At 34.8% G+C, this 10,233-nt stretch overlaps 1 protein-coding gene across 2 annotated transcripts in view; it reads right to left on the minus strand.

Annotated features, from left to right (window-relative positions):
- Positions 1-8,423, minus strand: part of LOC122137492 (transmembrane protein 211-like) — a 133,909-nt gene extending 125,486 nt beyond the window's left edge. The window contains exons 1-2 of one of the 2 annotated variants that reach the window (XM_042724856.1): positions 8,281-8,421; positions 7,701-8,191 (exon numbers count right to left, since the gene is read on the minus strand). In XM_042724856.1, the coding sequence (XP_042580790.1) occupies positions 7,701-8,012 (312 nt within the window). In that variant the 5' untranslated portion in view covers positions 8,013-8,191; positions 8,281-8,421. Of the gene's footprint in view, positions 1-7,700 lie in introns of both variants that reach the window. The other variant, XM_042724855.1, reaches the window with a different exon arrangement.
- Between the last annotated feature and the right edge of the window lie 1,810 nt (positions 8,424-10,233).

Here is a 10,233-nt window from a genome sequence, read left to right on the forward strand (position 1 = left end):
GGGACACACATGGCATCACAGTATAGTAAAGGGCATAACATTTCACACGCTTGAGGCATTCGGTCAATCACAACACACTGGATAGCTGGCCAATCACAGCACACCTCGCTTTTCAGAACGATGAACTTTGTAAAAAGCTTTGTTTCAGAAAGGCGGGCATAGAGGAGCAACAATAATGTACAGTGTGTGGAAAATAATGTGTTTTCTGAACCTTAAACCGCATAAACACATTTCATTACACCAAATACACAACATAATGTTCATAACGTCATATGACCCCATTAAATTAAAGTGGCCAGGTTTACAGTTCACAGAAGCAGAGTGCAAATTCCAGCACAAAGTGTCAATTTAGCATTGAAAGAGAGTGAAATAAGATTAAAGTGGCGAAACATTTAATTTGACAATTATTTTACGAAAGAAATGTTAAATGACTGACAGTAGTATAGTGATGCAAACTACTAATTTTTCTTAAAATTTTGCCATTTAGAATTGAAAATATGGTATCATTTATTTAATTCATGTAATTCCTAACTGAATGTGATGAGACAAGAAACATTTTGTGTTTTCAACATATATTAGGCATATAAGTGTGAATGTATTTTAAAATATTAGCAAATAGTTCAAAATGCCTACTTCCCAATGAGAAAAAAACAAATTGGTCCCATTGTTTAAGACATGGTTACAGCCTTGTTGTCAAATGTAAAAAGCTAGAGTTAGACAATAAACAAGACTGTGTTTTGTGATTTAGGACAGCTACAGCTCTATATAATGCATTGTCAGTTATAGTACTTAGTTTACCATCAAACGTTCCATCACCTCTTCAAAACCTGCAGTCTATTAGTTACGAAACTCCATAAAATGTTCATGCTGTGAACCTAAACACAAGCCCCATGAGCCTTTGCCATCTACATAGAAAGTAGCACTGGGCATGCTGAGAAACATGAGTGTGTGTCTGTATATGGGAAACATGTGATGGGGGGGTCTTAAAATAAATGGAATAATCTGCACATCAATGAGACGAGGCAGGACTGTGGCGGCATGATGAAAAAGTACTGTATTTATTGCTTGATGGCCGAGTGGGCACAACACTTAACATGAGACCACCCAAACCCTGAAAGAGGCAGCCATTCATGCATGACAGACTCTGTCAGCAAATCTGAGTGGAAAAGCGAGAGGAAAAAGATAGATCTCCCCTTTGAGTGATAAACCAGTGCTAATTACATGATATCTTATGTGATTGAGCCCGTAAAGCATGTCAGAATGACTTTTCACATCAATGCACTTGCAAACTTGCAAGCTAGATTGCTTATTTTAGGCATCCAAGCACAGAACTTGCTCAAAACCAATTATATTTGTACTATCTGACAACTTTTTTTCTGGCCATAAAATCGTCTGAGCATGAGAAACCATAAGCTATAGAGATCTCAAACTTGGTGGAATGGTTCCATATTGAAAAAGATTTTTTTTTAAATTTGATAAATTTATTCATTGTGGAGATATAGGCCAATATATTTGTGGGTGTGGCCTATAATGACAAACTTGCCTGTATCTTTTGAATGCAATGTTCAAATTTGGCAAAACTTGGTACACATGGACAACAGGAAATTCTGAAGAAACAGTTTCTAAAATATAAGCCATCTATATCAATGGGCAAGACAAATGAAGGCAGAGTTTAATAACCAGTTTGTGAAGAAATCTGAACACTATTTGATTATTAGATGTTACCTTGCTTATATCCTAATAATATTGAAAACATACAATAGTTGCTACCAGACAAGACTGTCTGTCTAATTAAAATTTAGAGACAATATTATTTGTCACTCTTAATACACAGAATAATGCTTACATACAGGGAATGTTGGTAACCAAACATCCCAACAGCCATTAACTTCCATGTTATTTTCTGGAAGTCAGTGGCTGCTGGGATGTTTGGTAACCAACATTCTTCCAAAATATAAAGTTTGGAACAACTTTGGGTTGAGTAAATGACAGAATTTTCATATTAGTGTGAGCTATCAATTTGAAGTGTAATATGTCTGGAATGACATGAAGAAACAGAACAAACTTAGGCAGACTAAATCCAGACGAACTCTGGCAATGTCTCCAAGCTGCTTCAAGAAACCTACCTGCAAAGATACAGTACTGTTAAATGTTTTAGGCACTTGTGTAAAAATGCTGTAAAATGAGGATGCTGTCAAAAATAAATGTCATACATAGATTTTCTTTATCAATTAACTTCTATTACCTAAATTAAATCAACATTTGGTAAGACCATCCTTTGCGTTTAAAGCATTGTTTGCCCTGTGCACTTGTGCATAGTTTTTCAGGTAGTTTTGCATTTAGGTTTCTTGAAGTATCTTGGAGACGTTGCCACAGTTCTTGTGTATTGAGTCTGTCTCAGTTTGTTCTGTTTTTCATGTGATTCCAGACAGACTGATGATGATGAGATCAGATCTCTGTGTGGAGCACTGGCTGATGTCAGACTTTTTGTGCAAACTAAAATCTCACTGGATTATTTCAATTAATGGCAAAATGAATGTTTGGAAATGTAAACATATTTTCTCCTGACACACTACAGCAAAAGATAGAAATAACTGACTTAAAACTATTTTTTAGCTGGTGAAAATACTAGTGTTCTAACAATTTTGGCCACCACTGTACATGAGTCATTGGTGCTTGAACCCCGATAATCGCCGCTTATAGCTTCAACAGATGTTCCTCAACAAATCATTTTCTATGTTAATAAACGTGCAGAGACAATTAGGTGAGCAATGTTGATAATTACTAGGGCTATGTAAAAAATATCAATATCTCAATATTAATCGATTCTCATTTTTATGGAACGATATCAATTCTTAAATCCCAAGAATCGATTAGTGTAGCCTGTTTTCAGGTAATGGACGGAACATTGAAGGGCACTTCCCATCCAACAAATTTCAATAAGCATTGTCCTTTGGTACTTTTCCCATGAAACAAAGTCTGAGATTTCAAATTCTTTCCACTGTATTGCAGTATTCAAACAATAAATGCAGATTTTGGCACCGTTTAATGTGGAGTGACAAATGGCGCGCCTCAATTCAATAAAATTGGCAGCGTGAGGGCGGCACACATGAACTCTTCCACATCAATACCAGTTTCAGCACAAAATAAACATGACTAAACATCTGAAGGTAAGTTAAAAGAAAGAGTATAACTTTACAATCTGTATCCTGTCTCATGTAATCACTCAATCAGTGTTTCAGCCACGCAAATATGTCAATATAAAGACTTGTAAACAATGTCACGTAACATCACATTTACCTCAGAAACAAACATATTCAGTGACCATAAACTCGGGTAGAAAAATAAACTCTAAAGAGGGGGATTTTGCTAAATATATGCACCATATAACATTCATTATAATTTTTACTGTTCTTCAATGTTTAATTTATGTTTGAATAAATCCATCAAGTTTTTATGACAGCCACCATTATGTTTATATTAAAAAAACGAATTGAAGTAGAACTTTTATTATGTAATTGTAACTTTATTATTTTAAAAACTACATTAAGTGTAATTTTAACAAATCAATTTTAACCTTCAAAATTATAATAATGTAGTACCAACTGACTCTTTTCCTTGAGAAAATTTGGCATGTACTGTATCCAAAATAATCGTTATTGAATCTAATCGAATCGCAAGCTTTTGAATGAGAATCGAATCGAATCATGTAATTTGTGTCAAAACCCAGCCCTAATAATTACTACTATTTTTCCTAAAAAGGCTTTCAGGAGGCTTCCAATCCTGGCATTGGTCCAAACAAGCAGTGTCGCTCTAAACTCACACCTTTGGTTAATTCAGAAGTCAACCAAACACCCAAATATACTCGATGTTGAAAGCAGCACAGAGCCACAGTGTTCATGCTCTTTGAGGAATCAATCTACCAATGACTGACTTACAGCTGTCTCATCACATTAAACTGAGAGGAGAAAGTATTTTAACACTGAAAACATAATAATGCGCATCAACTTTAAAGATGTGCATTTTATAGCTTACTCAGAAACATTATCAAACCCTTCACCTCCAAAACAACAAAGATGGCAGTGCTAACAATCCTCATAAATAAATGATTCAGCAGTCAGAGCTGTGTACACTCAGTTATGTACTGAAGCATTTAGCAGAAGCCGCGCACACATCACTGCCAAACGTTGCTCTCAAATCCATTCCTTTCTTTCCTTCTGTAATGCCTTGAGTATGGACAGAACATCTTTATCCTCCGCCCTTCAAATTCTTCTACAAATCCAAGAAATGCAATTTATTAATATCTACTTTCAAATGCTAATTTTTTTATCCATACATAAATCATAAGACACAAGGTTGCTTGTGCTTCAGAGTAAACAGAAAGAGAGAGAGAGAGAGAGAGAGAGAGAGAGAGAGAGAGAAAGAGAGAGAGAGAGAGAGAGAGAGAGAGCTTTAGGGAATTAAGTGAACAAGAGGAAGACTACTGTGTTAATTAACTAAAATAAAAAAAAAATGTCTAAAAAAAACAAACAAACACACAAAATAAACTACATTACTATGGACTTTATATATGTCCTTCTGGGACAGCTGAAAAAATAATGTACTAATTAATATTTAAGACCATGAAGAGGATTGTGTAAGGTGTATTTTTAGAGGCAGGGTAGAGATGTAGCTTAATTTAAAAACAACTGAAGTCAATGGAAAGCCTCTGCAAAGCATTCAAAATATTATATAAATTGTATATAAGAAACAAAACCTCATGAGCTTATATTTAAATCTCTTTTTACTTAAATCTAAGCACAGTTGGTGACCTTGCCGAGATCTCTTTTAAACATCTCCATTTACTGCTCTGCAGTTATCTTTTAGCTGTTTATGAGCATCAGCTGAGATAGATCTAATTTGTGATTTTTCCTTTCTATCCACCTTTTTCCTGATGTAAAAATGGGCGCCGCCATTTGTAAATTCTATGGGTCTAGCTTTCGGTCTCATTTGCGTCCATCTATTTTTAGATGTACAAAACAGTTCGTTTTACTGCTTGATATTGACAATTGATGTGTCCTATCATATTATTTTAATCTGTTATCTTAATTAAGAACACACTGGTTTGTATTGCAAAGAGTTTTACCGTTTACTGCACATTGTTATTCTCCTCGCTATTTACCTATAACGGCTAATGAAACGGAAGTCTCACCTGTAGGCTTACTTCCGCGTTGAGGAAAAAGATGGATAGGTTGTTTACAGACAACACAACTTTTGCCTTACACTCTTTAATTCCTTAAATTCTTTAATTCCTTTAATTCTTTGATTCCTTGCAGAACCTTAAACATCCATGGAATCTTTCCATTTTGCAAAATGTTTTTTATAGTGGAAGTAGCTTCTTTAGATTATGAAAATGTTCTAGTTCACACTAAAAAAAAGTTTAAGAACTGTTCACTAAAAGATTCTTTGCCGAACCAAAAATGGTTCTTCTATGGCATGCAAAAACCCATTTTTGGAACATTTATTTTAAAGATACTGTCCTAAGAAATTTGATCCTTATTGGAAATCATGAATAGAATACAACAGGTCTAAACACCTCCTTCCATGACAAAAAAGTAACTGAATATTATATATATATATATATATATATATATATATATATATATATATTTTGTAAAAATAATATTTATAAAGAATACATTTAATAAATATATAGTGAATCGGGGTCCTCTTTTCTTTGACATATTTCATAACTTTCTGTTAAAATTAACCATACACTGATCTACAGTTTTAGTTCAAACATATTTCACACATAAATCTCCATTATGTAAGGAGCTGTCAATATGAGCCCACTTTGCACATCCATCACAATAAATCCACATTTCCCATTTATGCACAACAATCTGTTTCAATAGTACAGTGTTTAGAAAAGAGCTTTAGTGTTTTTGTTGCCAGACAGTTAAGGAAAAAAATACATCCAAGGGGCCTTTTACTCCAGGTGACCTTTAGCCTTATCTCTATCATGGAAAATAGTACATGTGAGGGGTCAAGTCTTACTAAATGCTACATATTTTAAGGTCAAACTAATTTGCAAGTTGAAAAAACATTGACTGGTCAAATACAAGTGAAACACTTTGTTAAAAAGGCTTTTGTTAAATATGTTGGTTTTGATATCCTCACAGTGTGAAAAAGCCTGGTTTTAATATCAAAAACAATGTGATATTTCTATTGTATTGTTTATTCCTGAAAATGGGTCAAAATGAACCAAAGACAAAGGAAAAAATAAAAGTGTGAAATAAATGATGTAACCTCTTGGGCATTTTATGTATGTGAAAGTAATATGATATGTTTGTTATTATAATGATCATATAGTTGCACAGAAGCAGTGGGTGCAGTGAAAAGACTCAACAGGCCAAGGACAAATCAGCTCTGAATTTACAAACATTAGTGAGGACAGTCCGATAAAGCCTGCTAAACACTTTTGACTAACCTCTCCAGAAATCTCGAGCCTTATTTGACACAGTCCCCTTATGCTCAGGTGATGGACTTTTCCAAGTGACCCAGTTTTAAGACACACCAGATCATTTTTTAACTTTATAAGTTTGTAAACTGCAAAAGGAAATTTCAACAGGCTATGTAACTATGTTTTCATTTTTACCAGTAGGACTGATCAGCATTCACTGGGATGGTCCAATTTTAACTCTTGTTTTATGAGCTTTGAATTATTGAAAATGACTGGTGCACTTTGCTGCTAAGAATAGACCTATGTCAAATGAGCAAAACTACTATGCCCTGCACTGAGATCAGCAACGTTTGCTTGTTTCCCATCATAAACAAGGAATGTGCCAAGAGCCATCTATGCCATGTGATTATATATTTTACTTCTTTTTTTTTCAAAGCAAGAGTGTATAAAGCAATATAAAGGTGAATATTCAAAAGGAAAATCTTTCAAAAGAAAACTTTTTCACATTATGGTTTTGTCTTTGTTAAAACATTCATTACATGTCCTAGAATAAAGATCTGAATATAGACTTGTTCAACCAACCAAGAGGTATAATCTAATTTGGCATGATGATGTGGATTCTTGATATTGTGTGTGATTGTATAATGACGATTGCTTCACTTTTTTTAGACTGCCTTCAAAATGATGGTTGGATAAGCCTTGGAGTTGCCAACAAAAGCATCAAAACAATTCCAGTGTATAAAACTTCAAATATATCCATTCTTTCTAATTTAGATTTTCAAATACGGACAGGTTAAAGCTACTCTCATTATATTTTCATTTATTGAATACAAATGGGGAAATTATCAAGATTGTTTAGTTTAAAAATGCAACATTGCATTGCCTTGATGTTAACACTTTTTATGAGTTTACTATATAAAGAGGAATTTAAAATGTCTGCATGGAGAAAAAGATCAAAATCTAACATTTCAACTTTTCAAAAATAAGATATAACAAGTATAAATAAACTGTTCATCTGTTTCAGTCTATTCTTTAAAACTAAAAAAAGTTTAAAAAAAAACAATGTTCTTTAAAATCAAAGCCTAGGACAGAAAAGTTCCCCTATGTAGCTGGTGTAGGGGCCATACTGTAATAATTCTGCAAGTCAGGCTACGTTTTATTCAAAAGTTGCGGTATCCTCAATTTTTTTTATAGCTAATACATTTCATACATTTAAATGTTAGTGCACGTTTACCATAGATATCCACATCCAGCCTACCTGCCAAGAGCTTGAAGGAATCTCTTGAAATTTTCCCAGCCCGCCAAAGGTGTAACATCTGTACATATGATCCAGAGACTCGGAGCAGTGCCACAGGAGCCCGAAACTCACGGAGTCCTTGTTTTTCAGATGCTCCTTCACTATCCATGCGGGCGAGATGAAACTGAAACTGCAAATCGCGACCAGGGCGGAGGACAGGAGCACCCAAAAACACCCGACACAGCTGAACATCCTCACGGCAACGTGGGGCAGCGAGACCGGCGACAGATCGATTCCCAGCCCTTTCCAATTCCGATCAAACAGCGCGTGCATCTGGAGCGCGCTCACTCACGAGGGGACATCAGACGAGCACCGACAATCACAGAAACACAGGAGTGCGCTGACACACAGATGCACCAGTGAACCACGGAGCATAAGCACGCCTAACTTTTCAATTAAACGTAATTCCAGCTCGATCCAGTTCAACAGAGAGGATATTCCAGTTAATTCATCTGAGAGGAAAGCAGGTGGAGGACAAAAGACACCCGTCACACCCAGAGCTCAAGCTCTCAGAACTGTCACCAGCAGATGCTCACTATACCTGTATAGTAAGATCTGAATCCGCTTTATTTGCGTTACTCACAGCCCGCACACCACCATCATCATCATCATCTTCGTCAGCTCTGAGACGCAGCTCGCGCGCTGCAGGAGTGAGAGCTCAAACTTACTGCGCTGCACGCCTGCCTCAGTCACATGAATGTGGGCGTCACCCCCACTGACAAGGTGTTCAAACGACTTTTTGATTCATGAAACTCTGAATCACAGATTTTTTTTCTTTTCTTTTCAAAACTTCATTCGTGTAATAAACTCATGTTTGCTCTCTTGCCTAACCTCATCAACATACACACCGATAAAAGCACATTAAATATAGGATGAACAAGCATAATTCAGCAACTCAAATGTATAAAAATGTAAAGAACAATAAAATTCTGTATTTATTATAGTTCTAGCATTCTGAAATATTTTTAACAAGTGTGAAAGCATAGCGTGTCTTACACTGCCCTCTGCTGGTGATTTACCCTGCCGTGGACTTTTCACTTATTTATGAGAATGGAAACAAATATTGAACAATATTGAGCATCACAGAGTACAAGCATCATGGAAATTTCTGTAATATATATATATAAATTATTATATATATATATATATATATATATATATATATATATATATATATATTCTAGTTATGCTCAACAAATTTCACTAACTAGAAACTACTTAAAGGGAGACAGTGGTGTAAAAAAAATTGAGATGGAAGGAAAAGTTATATTTCAATCAATGTATAGTATATTTGTATAATATATTTCAATGCTTTTTCGAGCGAAGGCGAATGCAATTTCTTTGAAATGCTTTAAAATACTTAAAGTGAAGACTGAAAGATTCATTAATCATTTTAATCACTGAATGGGAAAGTATATATTTTAAAAACGTGCACTACAAACAAATTAGAAATTTGCTAACTAGCCAATGAGAAGCTTTATCTCTGAGACCCGCCCCCACAACCTAAACTGTGAAAGCGAAAAAGTTGCTTTTTTGAATGCTTTTTATTTTAATAACATTTTCTTTTCTTTTTTTCTGTTTTATATGATTCTTATTTTCTTCGAATTCATTTTATTTGTGTTATGCTCAATACGTTAGCACAAATCCAGTTTTAAAGTGCAAATCAATAATACTGTGCCTACAAAGGTTACTGTAAAACGCTGTTCAATCTAACCCAAGAAGAAAAACAAAAGACAAAGCCTGCGTCAAGAGACGTTTCAACAATATATGTATTTAAATCAAACACATTTAAATATATTATAGATTAAGTACACATATATTTCAGAAAACATATTAGTGGTACATAGTACCAAAAGTCTTTTTCCTGTTTCTCGTCCACATCTCAATGAGGTCCAAAGCAATAATTTCATGTCAAAGTACAAGTTTCAAAAGGAACAGTCATCATTGAGATTTGCTTAGACAGAGTTTGTCATATCATACAAAAAAAAAAAAAAAGAAAGAAAAAGAAAGAAAGAAAAGAAAAAGACAATCACCATAAAAAGAACTAACATTAATATATGGCGGTAAACCAGGAATCCACATTTATACAGAACGGGGATAAACACTGCCCTAGCAGTTGAGTTTGTATATCTCTACAGTCTAGAATCAGATCTGGACAGGGTTCTAGAGGGAGTTCTCCAGTCAGGGAGCATTTTTCAGGCCCGAGTTCGTTAGTTACCATTCCAGTTTGAACTTTAACATCAGTCACTTCAGCTCCACGAGAGAGGGACAGAACCGTCTCTGACATGGGCTGACTTACATCCACTATGGCATACCGTAAATCTGTAAATAAAACTGTACATAGCCACCTTGGGTATTTATGCATTTCTGTTTTTCTGTTTATTTGTACTAAAAAAGTCCTAAGCACTTCATAGCCACTATTTAAAAAAAAGCAAATGAAAAAGAAAGATAAAAGAGAAGTGTGAGATAAGAATTAAGAAGAGGAAGGAAATAT

This window comes from Cyprinus carpio, chromosome B5 (genome assembly GCF_018340385.1).
Source record: "Cyprinus carpio isolate SPL01 chromosome B5, ASM1834038v1, whole genome shotgun sequence".
NCBI lineage: Eukaryota > Metazoa > Chordata > Actinopteri > Cypriniformes > Cyprinidae > Cyprinus > Cyprinus carpio.